General features: G+C 38.4%; 2 protein-coding genes across 3 annotated transcripts in view; one reads left to right on the forward strand and one right to left on the reverse strand.

Moving 5' to 3' along the window:
- Positions 1-10,291, reverse strand: part of sept8a (septin 8a) — a 44,296-nt gene extending 34,005 nt beyond the window's left edge. The window contains exon 1 of one of the 2 annotated variants that reach the window (XM_037747965.1): positions 10,114-10,291. In XM_037747965.1, coding sequence (XP_037603893.1) covers positions 10,114-10,143 — 30 coding nt within the window. In that variant the 5' untranslated portion in view covers positions 10,144-10,291. The remainder of the gene's footprint in view (positions 1-10,113) is intronic. The other variant, XM_037747966.1, reaches the window with a different exon arrangement.
- Positions 10,292-14,168: 3,877 nt separating this feature from the next.
- On the forward strand, positions 14,169-16,028 carry LOC119476331 (ankyrin repeat domain-containing protein SOWAHA-like). Its single transcript, XM_037749751.1, has one exon. It carries the CDS (start codon positions 14,320-14,322, stop codon positions 15,739-15,741), a length of 1,422 nt encoding a protein of 473 aa, XP_037605679.1. The 5' UTR covers positions 14,169-14,319; the 3' UTR covers positions 15,742-16,028.
- The last annotated feature ends 5,866 nt before the right edge of the window (positions 16,029-21,894 follow it).

The following is a 21,894-nucleotide window of genomic DNA, read 5'->3' on the forward strand; positions in this document are numbered from 1 at the left end:
ATTAGGCCGGCGTCTTGCTCAAAGGCACCTTGACAAGATTTTTCTGTGCGAGAGGGGAATTTTTTTGTCTTACTTAAACCACAAGTCTGAGAATTTACACCTCGGGTCTCAAAGACTCACTTCTGGAAACTCAACCCTTCAGAGAAGCATGGCCAAAGTCAAGCTTGTGTCATACTCAGTCTTAAGGAGTTGTTTGACCTTAACCACATTTGGCGAAACTCGCAGATTCAGAACAATAACAAAGGTCCTGACTCATGAGATAATTCTAGGCTGACCTCCTAGACTGAACCAGACCGATGGGCGTAATCTTTGTGACAGAGGGTGTAAATCGTAAGAGGCAGTGGCGTCTGCGACTGAAGGCTACAGAAAGAGCACGCAGACGTGGAGAGCAGCAATGTTATCTTTAAGGATCAGACAGAAAAGAACTGCAGACGTGGACACAAACCTCTCCAAGCTGTGACTTAACTGGCTGAAAGTATGAGTGTATACTGGACTCATTTGGTGAAAGAAGTACTAAGATCCTTCAGTGAAGTAAAAGTAACAACACAACAATGTAAAAATGCTTCATTAGAAGAAGTCACTCAGTTACTTAAGTAAAAGAGCAGAAGTGTTATAAGCAAAATACAGTATATTCACAGTGTTGGAAGTTTAAGTAATGTTTGTGTGATAACAATATAGTAATGTGTAAGTAACAAATGAAAAAGTCTTTTACTTTAAATCTGCTTGCTCAGAAATGTTTTAGAAATGAGTGTCTGTACCTTGAAACAAGAATGACTAATGCAGATCGCTGCATTAGAATTAGAAGAATTAAACTTGAATTTTCTTTTTAGAAAACAGCCTGCTTGAAACAAGTTCATTTGCATTGAAAAATAGGTTGCAATATTCTGACTAGCAAGATTTGCAGAAGTGGAAGAAGAGAAAGAAGAAGTGGATCAACTGTTTTGCATGAAAAATCCTAATCCGCAAAAATATCTAGAAACTGGCATTTGTCAAAACATTTAGAGAAGTAAAAAGTACTTTGAAATGTAGTAGAGCGGAAGCATTAGGTAGCAGGAAAAATGACTAGACTTGGCTTGCATGCGAGTCTATGTATTCATGCATGCGTGTGATTATTATCATGTGAAAACATCTCTATTTTTGGTCATTATCTTGTTTTGTACTTTGACTGAATGATTTAGTTCACTACAAAAGAAGACGTTTCCATCTTATGAAGCTCTGCTCAGAACAAACTGGATTACATGAAGCATGCATCGCAAAGCTAAAAATAAACCTGACTGTAAAGTGAGTTCCTACAACATTTACATTTAATGGCACAACAACACCCATCCGTCAGCTACGGATGTACAGCATATAACCAGCAGACGAGAGCTATTAGGGAACCTCTGAGGCGTCTGTCCACCCACCCGAGCTCGTTCAGAGAGGAGAAGAGTAGAGCAGCGGTGTAAAGTATGACAGGAATGAAAAGCTTCTGGTTAACTGTCTCAGGGTGAGGAAACAACAGTCAGTCGCTCAGGCCACCGTTATCACCAGACCAACAGGAAATGGCTTCACAGAGGGGCCCCAGGTGGCTCAAAGTGAAATGAGGCACTCACTAAGCTAGTTCACAATGCTGCTGCTGCTGTGTTTTGTAGCTGGCTGATGGCAACCACTTTTTCTGTCAGCAAAGGGCCTTTTTCACTTCTCTTCTCACTTTCAGGGTCCTGGAATTGTTCATGCCAGCTCACTGTCTCACTGGGATATTGAATCTAAACAGAGCTTTTGTTATTGTTATTAGGAACATCTGTGTTTTTCCTACTATGACAAGTCAAAATGTCTGCTGTGAAAAGGCCTCTTATGTCAAATAAAGTTCAAAGTACAATGATGCCTCAAGTTTTCTAGTCAAATACATATCCAGGTAAACAGAGCAAACGCTATGACCTAATATGAATCAATCAAACCAGTTATTGTTATAACACAGTGTGATTCATGATGATTCAGAGGCAAGCTTTGGAGTTATAAAGAGCGTCTTTTTTTTTCTATGATTCCTAGTAGGGCTTTGCGATTCCTGTTCATTTTGAAGATTTTGGTGTACGATTCATTATCTTAATAATAAATAACAATTCAATAAATGTATGTATTTATTTTTTGTTTTACAAGAGAGCAATGTTTAAGTCAGGCCTGATGTTGCCTTAAACATAAAAGAATGATCCCAGTCACTTCCACACAGTGAGGCATACAGCTTATTAATTAAACACTGGTAATACCCAGAGCTCAGGTATCGCTGTCAGTGTCGGACTGAAAAACTCTGATTGGTGCATCCCCAGACTTAAGAAAACATCTTTGTTTGGTACAGATCCCCGCAAAAATCACACTATAATCAATTTTCAAAGAAAAGGAGAGTAATTATATAAAAATGATCATTCCCTCTAATATCGCAAATCATATTGCAATTGCAATATTAGTCAAAATAATCGCAATTAGATATTTTTTCAAAATCGTGCAGCCCTAATTCCTAGGCAGATTTATGGATGTTTCTTCCCATTGAACATCGGAGATAACGACATCCTCGAGAAGTGTAAGTCACACTGAATCTAGACATGTATGTTTGTGAGCTGAGATAGACCTTGCTGCTGCTCCAACTGCTGACCGTGGCGATAAACGGGCAAAATCAATGGGACAAACTGCAAAAGCAAACTTCCGGCATGCACCTGTCCCCTTTCACCTCGCGCAGTATCTTTGCCTAAAGTCTCTAACTAATTGTTTCAGCACTAGTTCAGTCTTTAAAGTGCAACTCAATGCAACAAACAGAAGCATTTCAAACATCACAAAAATGAGTGAATACCCTCCCTTGCAGCAGGAAAGTGAGCTCACAAGGCATCATCTGTGACGTCAACTTACGCAAAGTTAAATGTGACGCGGATCCAACCTGACATAAAGTGAGGGCAAAGCCAAGATCTGTTTTACGCACCCATCACTCCACAGAAACATTTTTGGCGAAGAGTCCTAATACAACCTGAAATCAGTGATTCTCTCTTGCTGCAGACCGCCCTCCTGATGTCTTCCTATCTTCCTATCGCCTTCTGGCCTCCACTCCCACCTGACTTGTGTTTGCAGCTCGTGTCCGCCTCAGTGAGCCTCCACCTGACAGACAGCAGCAACCTGACAGACGGAGACACACACTGCTGCTGATGCTTGTGTGTGTTAGTGTGTGTGTGTGGGGAAACACACCAAGGGAAGGCCTTTGAAAAGGCTTCAAATATTTACAATAACTTGAGGTGCACTTTGTGTACAACTAGTTTCCCTTAAAAGTCTTGTTTTCACATTAAATTTTAAAAGAGGCCAGATGCTAGATAGTATTCCAGATTTTCACAATGGTATTTTTTTTTCCTTCGATCACTTCACTGGGTATTTTCCACTTCCTATATCTATTATTTATGTTCATTATTTTGAAGGCATATGAACTCTATACATACTGAGGATTTGAAAGAAGTTATAATAGGAATTGTAGCATGCTAGTGTGATTGTTTTTGGAGCATGACGTGTGAAAATCTTGAGTAGAATGGGAGTGACATGACTTGGACTTGAGAGTAGTGCTGAAATAACTTGATGATTAATTAATTAATTGACAAAAGATTTAATCACAAACTGCTCTGATAATCAATTAACAATTGAAGTTATTCACCAAGCACAAATGCTAAACATTTGCTGGTTCCAACTCCTCAAATGTAAGATGTTGCTGCTTATTTTCTGTTTCTTATGATTGTAAATTTCATATCTTTGTCTTTCAGACTTTTACTCGGACAAAAATGCGATTTGAGAAGACGTCACATTGGGCTCCGCCACATTGCCAGGGAACCTCCTGGTTGAGATGTATGCATACTTTAGAGTGTCAAAGGACTTAAGCTAAGCTAACATGGTCTGGGCTGGGATCTGAAATGTGAAAACAACATGTGAAACTACTGACATCTGTTTCATGACTATAAATGACTTTTATGACAAATACTCAGCTGTTTTTTTTTTTTGAAGGATGAGTCATCTCATTAGCCTGTTGTGGTTGGTAGACACATCAAGGAAGCCTAAGTGTAGTTGTTAAAGTGTACTCACTGCAAGCAACACAGCTTCATTTCGTGCTGAGAGCTGATTTCAGTTTGGGGGTTTCTGGAGACACTTTGGGCCTAATTCTACTTAGCATCTGTGAGTGGAGGAGACCACATGACAGACTCAATGACAAACCCACACACACATCCAGTCCTCTTTTGATGAGGTGGGTGGTGGCTAATGCTTCCTGTCAAATGAAATGACGGTCACGCAGATTTATGGAAGTGCCTGATGCCCTTTGTAATAATGTGTGTGGACTGGTACATCATACTTTTTAAAATCTTGCATCTTGCAACACAAAGGATTTCACATCTCATCCCATGTCATTAGATCGTTTTTGCAATATTGACAGCGCCAAGTACCACGCCTACACATTTGGTGTACCGCAATAGCCGTTCTCCTGCTGCTACTTGTGCCCATAGCTGGCGGTGATGTTGTAATGGTAAAAATGTTGACGGTTGAGATTTGGAGGACACCTGTGTGCCATCAGGAATTCACAAGCGCAGAGATAAAAACAGGTTTTCATCTGTTTATTATCTTATCGAATGCCCTCGCCTCTCTCTCTCTCTGTGTAGTCTCACAGTCATGCACAACAATTGTACGGTCACTTTAGTGCTCAGCCTCATCACTCATCTACGCCCACCAGGAAAGACAAAAAAATGAGGGAGACAGACGGGATAGGAGACAGGAACCATTTTACGAGACAGATGCGCAGCTTGCTCATCTTTACAAGGCTTTTCAAAAAATACATTTTCCTCACTGAAATGAAGCAGAAAAAAACATATCCTAATAAAAACATTTTTTATAGTTTTAGGGCTGCAAGTAACGATTATTTTCACTCTCGATTAATCTGTTGATTATTTTCTCAATTAATTGTATGGTCTATAAAATGTCATAAAATGGTGAAAAATGTCGATCAGTGTTTCCTTAACCCCAAGACAACATTCTCAAATGTCTTGTTTTGTCCACAACCCAAATATATTCAGTTGACTGTCATAGAAGAGTAAAGAAATATTCACATTTACGAAGCTGTAATCAAAGAATATTGATTATTTTTTAATTAAACATGTACTCAAACCTATTAAATCAATAGTTGACAATGAATCGATGCATTGTTGCAGCTCTAGTTTTGTCAGTTATTAGCCACAAGACCAAAAGCTTTAGGATTTCTCAATGGATTAGAGGTAAAAACTTGTCTGGATCTGGAGAGCTTTTCTCTCACATGCATGCAAAAGCTTTCACACGTGCCAAGTATTCAAAATCTAGACTAGTTATGCATGTTATTGAATGCTGTTTAACGATGGATACTAACTGAAATCGGACATGTACAGTTCGGGGGATTTGACATATTTTTGTGCCCTTTTTAGATGCAGTAAATCCTGCTTTCTGACTGATGACAGAGATGTCTTGCATTGTGCACAAATAGGATACATGCAGTTTTGACTTGACAAAACAGTAATGCATTTTTCTCATTTTCTGTTTTGTGTTTCAGCCAAGTCAGTATTCACATACCCCTCGTGCAAGTTGCATGGTTCATAATCCAAATCAGAATTGAAAAAAATCAGGACTCCATGCAGCCTTTTTACTACAGACACGTCCAAATCCCATGTGAAGCAAATAAACATTAGAATTAGGGCAATTTGAGCTCTAGAGCCGTTCAACAACACACACGACTGCTGATGGATTAGACTTGTGAGGTTGTGGAACGGTGTCTTCCACTTCCATGCCATCCTGTCAACAGCTGTTCAACATGTGCACTACATTTTATGGTGAACGTTCCTTCCTTACTTAGTTCAGACAGAAAGAATGGCATTTCAACATCAAAACAAACATTACTGCCTCAAAATCTTCATTCAGCTTTTGCCGACATTATTTGGAAAGCTATTTTAATCTTTAGAGCATCACTATTTGGGCTTTTCAAACAAGTCTTTGAGAAATTCTGACCTATTCTATAGATGGATATTGACTCACTCGTCAACACAGAGGCTGCAGCTCGGGCTGTCATGATTCATCTACAACATCGGATTTGACAGCTTCGCCTCTAGGCAGTCCTGGCCTGTATGTTCTATATACAGCTAACATCCCTGCAATCTGTTGAGAGCAACATGCAGTTGCAAAAGGCACTGGCTAAGGAGTGAAGGAAGATGTTTAAAATGAACAAATGTAGACTGACTGCAGCATAATGTATTCACAAGTTAATATCACCCTCTCTGCACAAACAAGCAAAGCTGCAGAAGTGCAAGCGACTTGCCCCGTAATTCCTCATTCCCCGTCTCTTGCCTTTAAGCGCTTTATGAAGCTAATTTCATTTTATGCATGCAGGCCTCACGGGAGAGGCAATACTCTTCGGGGTCAGTAAGCACTGTACATGCTAAATATGTTGCAGGGTATTTCATTACATAACCATTTAAATGAACAGCTTCCTCTTCTATATGCTACATAATCAATGAGTGAAAACAATAGTTGGCTCCATTGATTGCCACATGCGGCTCTGGCCTAGAAAGTTATCCCAACATGTCCATTGGACGGGATTGACATGGGCCAACCAACCATACATCCCTATCAATAGCTGCACATAATTAACAGCATGCCCTTTACACAAACTGCCAGGCAAGCATGTCAGTTTGTTCAATATGGTCTCAATTAGTTCAGAGAGTTAGACAGGAAGTCGGACAGACAGTCGTTGTTCCACTGGCCTGTTTCACTGCAATCTCAGCATTTATTAGGGCTGGGACGATACACCTACTGTATCTCCCGATTTGATACTATCACATTACTTGGGTGCTGATTCGATATGTATGGCGAATTTTAAGTATTGCGATTTTCCAAGAATTGCGATTCGATATTATGATCAAATATATCAGTCATTGTCAGGTATTTTTATTTTTTTTCCCAGCAACCCAAAAATCAAAGAATAAAGACATTTCCATCACAAATTTGTGGTATTATATTTTTCATTTATAAGGAACATATAATGTTTTATAGTTCTGGTGAATATAATCCAATCAATCTTATTTCCATATATGTATATTGTGTATACAGTTCCCTTTGTTAACACCTTATTTTGAAAGTAGTCACACTTGTATACTTCCGCTAACTTTTCCAAGTCCGTCGCTAGCTCTCCCGTCAGCTCCGTTCTGTCTAGCTCTGCTTTTCCTGGCAATGTGTGAAACCCAAAGTGTTTCCATACTTTACTGGATGTGTAGTGTTTACCACGTTGGATTTAAAAGGTAAAGGTTCATGTCGTATCTACACAGACCCTCTGCTGTTTTGTACTTCTTCGTTGCGGGGAACTGCAGTTTGTTTTGGTTGACGGATACAGAACGGATATGATGTCACGTTACTCAGACTACAACAATAAAAGCGGTAACTTCCTTCTTCCTCTGCATAGACTCAAATGAAACAAATATATAGATTCTGGCATTAAAAAAATAGATTTCAAAAACGTAAAAAAAGAAAATTGCGATACATAGGTGAATCAATTTCTTTCCCCATCCGTAGCATTTTTCCCTCATTAATCAATTCTCTAATGTTGTATTCCAAAAGAGATATATCAGAAATCAAAATTCAGCAATATCTTCTGCAACCTGCACCTTCTCTTAAACGCTTTCCTAATTTAAGACATGCCAAGTGTGCAATATCCTTTCCTTTCCTCGCAGACGTGTGTTGCACCAAGAAGTGGTAGGAGTGGCCCGGAGTGTGTTCTTAATCTCTTTATCCCTAAAACTCTGTGCTGCTTACTGTCCAATTCTCCAGCGCAAGGATCTCTTCAAGCATCTGCCAAAAAGTTAATCACCCTCTTTAAATCCCCTCCTGTGTATTTGCCTCGTCACTATAATATTAGCTTTCCAAATGCTTTGTTGTGTGACTGTGTGAATTCTTGACTATTTTACTGTGTGTTATTGCATACTGTACCTGCAGTCATACCTGACAGAGAACAGGGCTTGTCACTATGAAAAAAATGCAGGATACATTCTCCCTCCCACCCATCCTGCCTCACTCATCTGATATGCCCAACCCAATACTGTATAGAGGCTCACAGGCCATCAGCAATGTAGCCAGAGCTTGTTTGGCATCTGGCTGGTAAGTTAAAACTGACACGGTGTAAATTAGGGGTGGGAAAAAAAAACGATTTGAAATCGATTTTTTAATGCCAGAATCAATATATTTGCTTCATTTGAGTCTATACGGAGGTAGAAGGAAGTTACCGCTTTTATTGTTGTAGTCTGAATAACGAGACTTCATTTCTGTTCCGTATCCGTCAACCAAAACAAACCGTAGCTGGCCACAGCGATCCTAAACAAGAAAGTAGAAAAACGGCGAAGATTCCACGTGGATACGACCTGCGCCCTCACATATTAAACCCATAGTGGTAAACACTACACGTAAAGTAAAGTATGGAAACACTTTGGGTTTCACACATTGCCGGGAAAAGCAGAGCTAGACATCATGGCCAATGCTGCATGCTTACTCTGTCACGGATAGGAAACGTTATCGTATTGTGGTAACGTGAGGTCAAGCCAGCCGTCACTGTCGTCTCCGTGGTCACATCAAGCGACGCTACAACTGTTGAGCACCCATATACTGACATTTATATTAAATGCATTCAAGGGGCCCCGATGGAGCTGACCATGGATGTAAAATGAGAATGGAGCTGACGGGAGAGCTAGCGACGGACTTGGCGAAGTTAGCGGAAGTATACACATGTGACTACTTCCGATTTTCAAAATAAGGTATTAACAAAGGGAACTGTATATACAAAATACATATATGGAAATAAGATTGATTGGATTATATTCACCAGAAGTACAAAACTTTACATATCCCTTATAAATTAAAAAGAAAATACCACTAATTTGTGAGGGAAATGTCTTTACTCTTTGATTTTTGGGTTGCTGGAAAAAATGTAATAAATAATGTCTGATATATTTGACTTCAGGACATCTCTGACTACATTCATGCTTAAAGTCAAACATTTTAATGTATTAATTCAGATATTTTCCAAAGTAAAAGTCCCTAGAGGTGTATGATTTAACTTTTTCCCTACGGTCTAGTGTTAAAAAAGTTAACAAAAAAATCGCAATAAATCGTAATATCAAATCGCAATACTTAAAAAAATCGCAATACATATCCAATCGGCACCCAGGTATCGTGATAGTAAATGATATTACTATATATTACTATACTATTACTATATATTTGCACTCCCCCGCCTTTTTATTTTCTATTAACTTATTTGTTTATTTAATCTCTTATTTTTGCATTATTATTAGTTTTTTGTTTTTTATTTAATTCTATTCTTTCTTTTTATTATTATTATAATTATTATTTATTTTCTTAATTTTATTTCAATTTTTTGAATGTTGAAGTTGTTTTCTCTAGTGTACTATAATGAGTTTGTCTATAAGCTCAAACTACTTAAAAAATTGGTTAATAAACTATTGTAATTACAAACTGTAAATTATATGAAAACAACCTTGAGAAAAGGGAAAAAATTAAGTATATATATATATATATATATTAAAAAAAAGTATGTTGATAGTATTGAATGGGGAAATAGGTGTATAGTCCCTAGCCCTAGTATTTACCATTGCTTAGTTTTACAAAGAACTACAAGTTATCTAGTCTGGTGGTGCAAAAACAGTGAGTTTATAACCTCCTTTATAGTATAATAACTGTATTTGTTGTATTAAAACACAGTGATATGGCTTTAATGTTGAGTGTTTACAGCCACGTCTAATGACAGTTAATGGTGTCATGGCAACACCCATATGGGCAGCAACGCATGCACTGATAGAAACGCAATAACGAAAGTAAAAGACACATTAAAATAGTCAACAAAATAGCCAGCAGCGTCGTCTTGATTTGTCTAAAACTGAAACACCATCTCGTACTGAGAACCACATTACAGGCTTCAAAGGCGGGGGAGGCTTTTAGCTTCACATCAAGCTAACACACAACACTTTTACTAGTATTCAAGGGCTGCTCTTAGCAGCGTTTTCGGTTGCGAAGGGCAGCAAAATGGGTTTTACTCACCGAAAACACGTCAACATCCGTGGCAGCCATGGTGCGGAATGTGGTGTGTTGGTGAGCTGTGGGCAGACTGAGCAGAGAGGAGAAAGGGAGCAGCAGCCCTCGTCTCTCTCCGTAACTAGCCTGCTGCTAAACTACTGAGAGAGCTGACAGAGAGAGATGAGGAAGAGAAGAAAGGAGACTAGCTAGGAGACAAGAGGACTCACTGCTACTGCGCTCCTGTTTCGCTCAGTCAGGCTAAATCAAAGATATATCTTCGTTTCTACATTGTCTGGGAGTCAATGAGAGTGCCTATAAGAGCTTGCTTGGTTTATCTTAACTAGATATAATTTAATTCTATTTATTTAAAAAAAGAAAAGACACTTTTATTGACCTATAGTTGTAGGTCAATCATTAATATTTTAATTAATTAATGAGGTCACAGATTGATTTTACTGGAGTATGACTCAGCCAATCAGAGCAAGCCATCTAATGTCTAATTAACTTCCATTATAAAAACAGTGTTTCTGAATTGTGTGCATTGTACTGTGTGTGTTTGCCCTGGGGATTTTTCTAGGCTACTTTTCACATCTTTGTTCTGGCATCCAGTTTAGATTAAATATTTATAAACTTTGTGTATGTGTGTTTCAATAGGGCCCGACCAATACTGGATTTTGAGGGGGATGTTGATATTTTAGAGTTTTGAAAACCTGGCAATGATTAGCCTTACAAATGTTTTTGATAATCCTTAAATTTGGTTTATTTATTAATGATATCCTGCTCAGATTATATATGTTTTGACCATGATATAATCTGAGTTACACATATTTTAATAAAAATGTTGTCTTTCTTATTTGTGTGTGTGTCAGAGAAGAGCAAATAGGTCTACTATTATTATTATTTTTATCAGTAGAAGTGGTGGTGGTAGAAGTTCTAGTTGTAGCCTATTATTATGGTTATTATTATTTTTTATTATAGGCTATTAAGGCTATAGCCATTTACGTGAGCCTAATAATATAAAGGCCTACCTATAAGTATTCTATATGTAAATTAATGCAATATCATTTTTCTGTTCTTGTTTAATTATATTTATTAATAATGTATATTATTGGATTATACTTATTGATGCATTAATGTGTTCATCACTTTAATGTTGCAGCTGGTAAAGGTGGAGCTCATTTTAATGACTTTATATACTGCTGGGTAGTTTAATATATAATAATACATAATTTATTCGTTGATTGTATTTTGCATTAATAATCTGAATCTGTAAAGTAACTAAAGTTATAAAATCAATGTAGTGGAGTAAAAAGTACAATATTTCCCTCTGAGATGTAGTTGAGTAGAAGTAGAAAGTATCAGAACATGGAAATACTCAAGTAAAGTACAAGTACCTCAAAATTGTACTTAAGTACAGTACTTGAGTAAATGTACTTAGTTACTTTCCACCACCGAGTACATGTTATACTGTTGTGTTTTTCTAAGCATCTTCTTTACTGCTCCTGTTGGAATAAAATAATTGTTTATTATTTAACTGAAAAGTAGTAATGTGTTTTTGATACCTTCACTTTTTTTGCATCAAATCATATCAGGATGTTTGCTGAAATTGATTGGATGTGGCACAGCCCTACCTAGAAACATTTCCACCAGCCGCCACTGGTTTTAGACATACTAAAATATCTCACATACTGCTTTAGCGTACTAAATAGCATGTTAGTATGGAATTTTGGAAGCAACATAATGATTATCCACATTTTTTTAATTAGCTTGTTTTTTAACTCATCATCAAGAGTTCTTCCCAAATAAATGTTGACATATTTTGAATTAGGGAGCAGTTTAAAGTCGCCTCAAGGCGTTTCCAAAGGGTCAACGTTTCTACGTACGTTAAAGTAGGAGGTGAACTATCTTGACGTTCAGGTTTCATCTTTGGGCGAGACAGATCCGTTCCAATATGGCGGCTTCTCTTCCTGGGAACTCCCATTCAGAGCAGGAATGTGATGCTGCTGCTGCTGCTGCTGCTCACTGCAAGCCAGGACAAGAGCCTGCAGCAGCAGAGAGAGACAGGGGAGAGCACAAATATGTGTGTGAGATAATAAAACACCTCATCATCACGTCAGTGGAGCCAACTGTGTGTTTTCATTAATATTTAAATTAATTAATGAGGTCACAGATTGATCTTACTGGAGTATGACTCAGCCAATCAGAGCAAGCCATCTGATATTGGTATGATATTATTTCATTGTTTTTATTGGATTGTTTTCCACTGTTTGGTTAGGTTTTTCTGCACATTTTGTGCACTTCTTGTTGTTTAACTTTTGTTGTATTTTTAAAGTTATGTTAGTTTAGATCTTTCTTCCTTTTTTGTTATTGTGTTTTTTTCTCCTGGGGTTGGGGAGAGGTCCTTTGTATAAGGCTGTGGCTTCTGGACCTCTCCTGACATATTTCTTGTTTTTTTTTTTCATTGACTAGATTTTGTGCAGTTTTATATATGTGCAAATAAATAAATAAATAATAAAAAATATATATATATATATATATTGTTCCAATATTGTGTCTAAATAACTTCCATTATAAAAACCAGTGTTTCTGAATTGTGTACATTGTACTGTGTGTGTGCCCTGGGGATTTGTACGCTACTTTTCACATCTCTGTGCTGGCATCCAGTTTAGATTAAACATTTATAAACTTTGTGTATGTGTGTTAAATTCTAGTGCCCGACCAATACTGGATTTTTGAGGGTGATGTTGATATTTTAGAGTTTTGAAAACCTGGCAATGATTAGCCTTATAAATGTTTTTGATAATCCTTAGATTTGGTTTATTTATTAATGATGTCCTGCTCAGATTATATACGTTGTGACCATGATATAATCTGAGTTACACACATTTTAATAGTAGAAGTGGTGGTGGTAGAAGTTCTAACCTATTATTAATTTTATTATAGGCTATTATGTTAAGGCCATAGCCATTTATGTGAGCCTAATAATATAAAGGAAGGTCTATGAGTATTCTATATGTGAATTAATGCAATATTATTTTTCTGTTCTTGTATAATTCTATTTATTTAAAAAAAGAAAAGAAAAACACACTTTTATTGACCTATAGTCTTTACCTTTAGTGTGACAGAAAAATAAACTATATTTCAATGCATTACGCATTTGATACTGAAAAGTCTGACTTGCAGTCACTTTGCAAAATAAGTTTACTATTATTGTGTAGGTCTGTAGTAGTGGTGGTAGCCTATAACAATTTTTACTATTATATATATTATAAAATATTATTTATTATATTTTATATTTTATTATATCATTATATAATTATATATTCCACTTTTCTAGGTAATATATATATATAAATATATATATAAAATTAATTCAGACTTTTTTTCCAAATCTTTTTTTATTGTTTTTTTGGCATGACAAAGGTCATCTTATCAAATGTAGGACATAGCTGAGTGTCTGTGACATGAAATAAAAAACAGAAAGAGAACCCCACCCCATGTTGGTCTTGGTCACACGAAAGGAAAAAAAGAAAAAGAAAAAAATAAATAAATAAATATTAAAAAAGAAAATAGATTATAATATATATATATATATATATATATTAAAAATTAAAAATAATAATAATGATAAAATAAAATAATTTCAAAAAGTAAATAAATATAAACTAAGATTATAAAGATTTTGTGCTATTTATTATAATAAAATATTACATATTATATTATACTGTTGTATTATTATGATTATTATTACATTTCATTATATTATATATGTTATGGCCATATCCCTTCATGTGAGCCTAATAACTTAAAGTATATTCTATATGTAAATTAAAATTGTATATCTCAAATTGGTTATAGCAGCCTAATGTGGTCTTTTGGAGCATGCTGATGCTGTTAAAACACACATTTCTTGTTTAATTATATATATATATATTAAAAAGAAAGAAAAACTGTTTATTGTGACAGAGAAATAAACGATGCATTTGTAGTTTAAAGTTGTCTGACTTGCAGTTACTTTGCCTGCAGGCTAGGGGGGGAAAAAACTCTACATACATTATTCAAATTGTGTCCACGTCTGAGCTTTGCCCGGAAAAAGCCTCCTCCAGGTGGGGAGGAGAGCAGAGAGCAGCCAGGTGAGGCTTATTCTACTGTAGCCTCCAGTCAGTCAGAGAGACAAAGAGAACAGGAACACAGAAGCTTTCACTTTAACAACACAGCTTTTTAATCAGCATGTCTTTGACGCAGGAATCCGTCCTGTCGGTGCTGCTAGCGGAGGGAGGCAAAGTGAAGAAATCCGACCTGGTGGGTAAATTCAAAGCTTCAGTCGACTGCGACGATCCGGCAGAGAAAGAACGGAACCGGGAGCTCTTCAAGACTTTTGTCAACAACGTCGCCTTCGTGAAAGAGATCGAGGGTGTCCGGTACGTCGTGGTGAGGAAAGCCTGTCAGCATGTGGTGGTGGACGGTGGTCACGAGACTGTGGAGAAGACTGGAAACACACAGACAGGTGAGCAGCAGCAGCAGTCACCTGAGCTGACTAGAAGCTGTGGTGGTGATGATGATGATGATGCAGGAGGTCAGAGGTCAGCTGATCCAGATCAAGAGCACACAGACAGTAGTGAAAGTCCTACACTGTCTCCGATACAGCTGGCGTTGCAAAGGAGCAAATACAAGGAAGGTAGCGTTAAAAGGGCGATGACTTTTGACATCCGAAATGGAGATACCTTCTCGAGAAATGAGCCCGCCAGGAAACCGTACGCCTTACCTTTGAGGATGCCACCCAGCGCCACCACCGCCACCACCACCACCAGGGTGGAGATCTGCAAACTCAAGGTGGACCCAGATGACCCCCCTCCTGAAAGCCCTAACTCTTTCAGGAACAAGAGGAGACCCCCTTGTTCAGCGGAGACCAGCTCGCCCCAGCTGAGAAGGTCAGTGAAGAGCACCAAGGCTGCGTCTGAGGCCTCCGCCTCCTCCTCCTCCTCCTCCTCTTCCTCCTACTCGGTCCCCCTGGAGCAGTCGGAGCACGAATGGCTGGTCAAGTGTGCCGCCGGCCACTGGAGCCAAGCGTACGGCCTGCTGCTGAGAGACAACCAGCTGGCCGAGAAGAGGGACTTCATGTCGGGGTTCACCGCTCTTCACTGGGCGGCCAAGTGCGGAAACAGCGACATGCTCGTGAAGATCATCGACCTGTCCAGACAAGGAGGAGTTGACATCGATGTGAACGCGAAAACACACGGCGGGTACACTCCTCTGCACATCGCCGCCTTGCACGACCAGGAGGGCATCATGGCCTTGCTGGTGGGGGAGCATGGCGCCGACCCGAGCGTCAGGGACAACGGCGGGAAGAAGGCCTACCACTACATGCGCGAAGGTGTTTCTGAGACGCTGAGAGAGATGTTGGGGGAACCCAAAGCCCGGGAGGTTCAGGAGGATAGAGTCCTGGAGGAAAAGGAGGAGCTGGACCTGTTACCAGATCTGTCCAAGGGGCTGTACTCAATAAGCCGTCTCTTCCAGCCACACGTGGCGGGGAAGAGTAAGAAGCACAAGCAGAGGCCGGCATTTTACTCCCTGAGCGACGACCCCGTAGAGGAACAAGAAGACAACAGCAGCAGCTTCAGACACAGAGTCCTATCAGATATTTTTATGTAAACTCACAACTCTTCCTCGTCTTCATGAGAGAATTTGACTGACATTTCTCTTTTCAACAGTGACAAAAACTCTTAAAGCAATCAGTGACTCCTTTCTTGTTTGATTTTGTGATTTGGCAGATGACACAAACGATGATCACCAACAAGACTTAAATTCATGATGGCATCAGGAGACACCGTCTGCTTCTGGTTGATTGATTCTGAGTTAGAGACATTAGGAGTTTTTGGTTTGAGATGTTACCTGTATGAGTGGAGTTTACAGGTAAATAAAACATGATTCAGAGAATATTCCAGCGGGTCCTGTCTGTGAGTCGTCTTATTACTCACCGTCTGTGGTCTCTCAAAGGCGTCATCTTCATCTTAAAGTCGGCCTTTCTTCAGTTCACCTACAGGAGAGGCTCAAACACAGAAGTTAATAACGGGAGATCCACTTCAGGTGATAGGGTAAAATATTTAACTCATAGATTTCACCATGAAAACTTCCCCAGTTGGTTACTTACATTAAGAAAATTATGTTTTGTATCATCCATAACTTGATTTTTAAATGTCTGTTCTCTTCAAAATGAATCAATAATAACAGGAAATCAATCTATGACAAAGAAAGTCTGCTACTGAAGTAGCAAGAGAGATCAAGAATGGACTTGTGTGGTTTCACCTCTGAGTAATAGTTATTCATCCTCTCCATTTCCACAGGCAAACATGCCCAAACTAAAAAAAATGAGGATGTGCTGACTTATGGGTGAATCAAACCTCTACAAGCAACAAACTAAATTAATAAATAAAAATACAAAATCTGTGCCTCTGAGGAGGATTTAGAGGACTTTGCTTTTTCATTGCTTCACTTTAGCACAGATTAATTATTAAACACCACAAAACATTTAGGAGAAGCAAACATCCCAAACTGAAATTCCCTGGAAGAAAACAAACACTTAGATTTTACTGGATTATAATATATTTTACTAGATAAAGCAAAGGGTGTGTCATTCATGAAGAGGTGTGCAGGTGCTCCGTAAATCATTACAGTTCTTCTGCGTGCCAAAACGTCTCTGAAATGTGGCTTGGATCATTCTTGTTCAGACAGCCGTGATTCAGCAGCTGACTGGGAGTGTGTGTTTGCATGTGGGTGGCTGAAAGTGTGTGTTCGTGCTGCCTTGTTGTTTCCTGTCTGTCATGGCTCCTGGTGCTGGTTGATAAGAGGAGAATAAAAGTAAGCTTTTGACCGTGTCAAGATGACGTGTTTAGTGAGATAGGCAGATAAAAAGAATCATGGGTAAAGAAGAAGAAGCAGTGTTGAGAAACGCGTCCTGTGGTCAGCCACGTTTCTCAGACTGTTCATCTTGTCCCCGCCTCGAGTCGTCTCCCTGCTGTTCCTTTCATGTATCTTGATGTCACTTCCCCAGCAGCTTACATTGTCTTCATACGTCAAGATGATGTTTCATCTCCGAGCCTCAGGGGTTTATTAAGCAAATGTTCTCTTCTGCTGCTGCTGTGAGGCTAAAGGCCGTCACAAGGTCAGGAACAAGAAGCAGAGTGGAGGAGGGAGTACTCAAATTCTTTAGATAAAAGAAGCAGAAATACCACTATGTTACAAAATTATGTTATTAAAGGAAACTGTTTGTGCAGAGTGTTTGTTAAAATGAGAATATGGAAGTGTGAGTGCGCTAAACATAGAGATGCTTGTTTTGAAATGTGTCCATTTATGAGTGTTGGTCCACTAATCTATAACAGCCATCGGATAAATGTGGTTGACTGAAAAGTAAAATATCTCCCCTTGTAATTTGTTGGAGTAACGGTCCATAAAAGAGAATTTCTCAGGTTAAGGTCCATCCATCCGTCCATTATCTGTAATCGCTTATCCTATTCAGGGTCGCGAGGGGGCTGGAGCCGATCCCGGCTGACAAACCCACGCCAACACGGGAAGAACATGCAAACTCCACACAATAGAGCCCCAAACCTGCTACCCCTCTTGCTGTGAGGCGGCACGAAGGTGCAGTTCTTCCTCAGGTTATGATCCAGTATGGCATTATTGTATTAAACTACTTGACAATGTATTTCTTAGAGCCTCTCTGCATTTATGGAGGACTAAAGCTGCAATTATAATAAATAAATAAATAAATAAATAAAAGCCTCAATTATCAAATAAATGTGCAGGTTAGTTTAGAAATAAAAGAATATGCATGGACAGAAATATAAAAATAAAAAAAAATAACTTTATAGCTTTATAAATGACTAAAGCTGCCATTTAAATAAATAAATAAATAATGTTATTTATTTATTTTTGTATTTCTGTCCATATTCTTTTATTTCCAAACTAGCCTGCACATTTATTTGATAATTTAAAATATCAGCTTTAATCATTCAAAGAAAGAAAGAAAGAAAAAAAAGCCTCAATTATTAAATAAATGTGCAGGTTAGAGAGTGGTATTGATCTTTTCATCCAACTGTCGGCAAGAAAGCGAATGATGGTATTTCACAAAACTATTCCTTTTAAAGGGCAATCAAGTGACCTATGACTTTAATTAATATCTGCTGATGTTGAGTAGGATTTGATTTATACTTGTCTTCTCCTCTTACTAAAGTATTGGACACAATCCAGTGTAAATCTGTCATCGCTGTATTTGTAAAGTAAAATTAACAACACGTCATAAATTAGGGCCTGCATGCCAGCCATATTCTGCGGAAGAAAGCTGGGTTTACTCAAATTTAAGTCCTACTTGTCATGAAATTAGAGGCGGTAGACAAATATAAAGAGGAATGTCTTGAATACATTTTCATTGTAAACTATTATCCCACGTGTGGGTCAGGTGGTTACGAACGTAAGCTTAATTAAAGCAGCGCTCCGACAGAAACATACTGTAAGGATAAATCTTTGGGGATATAAAACCAGCGCAGTATTTTGGCACGAGAACAAGGCTTTTGTTTTAGTCTTCATACAGTAACTGAGCTGTGAAATGACTGCCAGAGGTTAGAGGAGGAGACTGAAGGTGTGCTGACATTCCTGCGAGCGAGCGGAGAGTTCAGAGTTCAGGTTAGAAAAGTGAGTTTTGGAGCTGCTAATCTGAGCGCCTGGCAGAGTAATCACTGAGTCATCGACATCATCTACAAACCTCCGTGGTCAATTTAACAGCTATTGAAGCAAATAAAATCACACTTCATGGTGTAGATGTTGTTCACCAACTGGAGCTTTTATGTTTCAACCACCATGTTGTGTTGAGAAAGAGGGACACAGTTAGTGATTATCAGCAGCAAAGCTCCTCATTACCCAGCAAGCACTCTGACAGGGCTACTGCTGCAGAGTTTAGACCATCCTGTTTCCTGTCTGCTGCAGCGCACACCACCAAACGCTTCCATCACTTCCACTGCCTTTTGTACTGACGCTAAACCTAATTACCATGCAATTAGTGTCTGACAAAGATCTCACTTGTTGAGAATTCCCCGAGTCTGATTGAAAGTGTAAAGTAAAAGTAGGCTACACTAAGTGGTGTCTTGTGTCTCTCTAACTGTCCTCCTGGGGGTTTCGTTTGCCACTTCTGCCAACTTGAAATGCTTTTAATAAGCATTTGTTATTGCTGACAAACAAACTGGACGGCATTCCACTGTGACGCTGAACACAACGTGGGCAGAGAGGCGTGAAAGAGACAAGAGAGGAGGCTGCTGAACATATATATCACTCTCTCAACGCATCATTTAGTAACCCAAACTGTGATGTTTTTCTTAATGAATAGCTGGGCATCTTTGGGAAATACGTTTATTTGCTTTCTTGCATGAGAAGATGGATACCACTCTCATATCTTTATGGTAAATATAAATGAAAATGAACATCGTACAGTGTTACTGGGCTGGGGGGGGTTATGTGCCAAACTATTTCTTGGCTCGGAGCAATCACTTCCTGGAGTCCTGTCGTTACAGTGCCATTGCCTGGCAACAACTCCTGTCCTGTACTGTACATAACCTTCTGTAAAACCACAACTTGTTGCTCAGTTTTTGTAAAAATTAAACAAACAAACATGTCATTAAAGAGCTTTAAAGGTGCTCATAGGTGGATTTTGTTACCTGCCTCCTGACTCCAGCTTCACGGACATGAGCGCGTCTTCTCGGCTAAATCTCGTCAAGCAAGCAAATAAGTATATTTCCCAAAAAGTCAAGGTATTAAAATCATTCCATTTACTTCATTTCCATTTAGTTTAGCTTAGCATAAAGACTGGAAACAGAGGGGAAAAGTCTCTGTCCAAAGGTAGCAAGATACACCTACCAGCACCTCTTAAACTCGCTAATTTAATACTCTATATCTTGTTTGTTTAATCATCAAACCAATGAAAACAACTAGCTACTAATTAAGATATTATATTATATTTAGTGAGCTTTAGAGTTGCTGGCAGGTGAGTTTTGTTATCTGTGGACAGAGGCTATTTTTCTAAATCAAATGTCATTTTCTTACATTATTTCGCCTTGTGTTAAGATGCTGATACTCTAGTTACACATTACAGGCAAAGTGAATTTAAAAACCCAGCTTTTATTTTGTGATGCAGTGAGTTGATGTGGCTGCAGAGGGCAGAGACGAGCTCTAAGAGGAAACAACCGATCCAGGAAAGCCTCAACTTACTGAGGAAACTTAAGACTTTTATCAGAGGGCATTTAACAACAGTATTTAACATGTTTATGAGAAATAATGTGTCAAAATATCCAATGTTGGCTGTTCTCGCAGCTTGGATATTGCTATAGTAGCATAAAACATACACTGTTTGCATATATAGTTCATGTAACCTATACTTATAGTAAGTTCACTGTGAAAAAAAGAGAAATGTGGTACACTGGAGGGAGAGGGAGAGCTTAATTTATTCACAATATTACAAACATCGTGGAATTTACAACTCCAAACAGGCACAAAAAACAACTCTCAACAGAAAACAGGTGTGAAATAGAGCAAAAAAAAGTGGATTTTAAGAAATGTCTCTGCTGTCATCCCATCAGCTAGGACTCACTGAAATATGTTTTTTTCCTATCTGGCTTTTTTCTGTTCAAATCACTTCCAGTCATTGAAACAAACTAAATATAATCCTACTTCAAAAACAGGCCCATTTTTTTCCTGTGACCTCAACAAAAACACTGCTTTGATTGAATGACAGAAACAAGTAATGACTCAGGAAGTTGTTAGTATGCACACAAAGCAATACGAGAACTAAAATGAGTATTTATCCATGTGCTCCTTCCTCCTCTGTGGGACTCACTTTCTCCCCCCACAGCCTTTTCTTTCTCCTAAAACGTTGCATACTTGAGGAATTCCAGCAGGCTGCGAGGAACAACATGAGAGTCTTTCAGCCCTGCGTCAGCACAAAGGCCAAAACAAACATACATTTGTTTAGCAAACTGAAGCGGACAGGGTCGTAAATCTCCAGAGAAATGTTTCAGGGGGTGGTGGCGGGGGTGGAGAAGCTGTTAAGCAAAAGAAACTGAAAATATCCTTCAACATAAAAGAGTTTCCTGTCTATTTTTTGACAGTTTTTTTTATGAGTAGAGGCTTTTTTGTGGTCATTATTACATAAATATCATATACAAAACAGGATCAGTTATTTTCAGTACAGCCAACAGGTATAGTTTCCTGAGGGACGATAACATTTTGATCACTTCATAGGAGTTTTGTTGAAAACTTTAAAAAAAAAACGGCAAACACCGAGAGGAGTTCTGTCTTTCTGTTCGACACACATGAAATTAAGACATTCATGATTTCAAGCATACACACACACACACACACGCTGCACATATTCTGACGTAGAGCAACATCACTCTCGGTAAAAAGAAATTAATACAACTATAAAAACTAATATTAATGTATAAACACAGATGCAGATTCTTTAAAAATTAAGGGGGAAGTCATGATTCAAGAGTGTGTTTTCATTCAGGACTAACAAGAAGAGCGTACTGTGTACATTTTAAATAAACTTAAAGGTTACATATGTCTAAAAAGGGGGCTACACAGTGGAGGTAGAGAATAGAAAATTAGTTTAAGACACCTGAAGTGAAGATTGTGGACTTTCCTCTTTAATAATAAACGTAGTTCAAGTATCACGTGTCACTTCTGCGACAAAGGGACATTGGGAGAAAATACTAATTGTTGCTTACTTATAATCTGCTTTAAAGAGGTTTAGCACCTCCT

The sequence above is a fragment of the Sebastes umbrosus genome, chromosome 17 (assembly GCF_015220745.1).
Source record: "Sebastes umbrosus isolate fSebUmb1 chromosome 17, fSebUmb1.pri, whole genome shotgun sequence".
NCBI classification, from domain to species: domain Eukaryota; kingdom Metazoa; phylum Chordata; class Actinopteri; order Perciformes; family Sebastidae; genus Sebastes; species Sebastes umbrosus.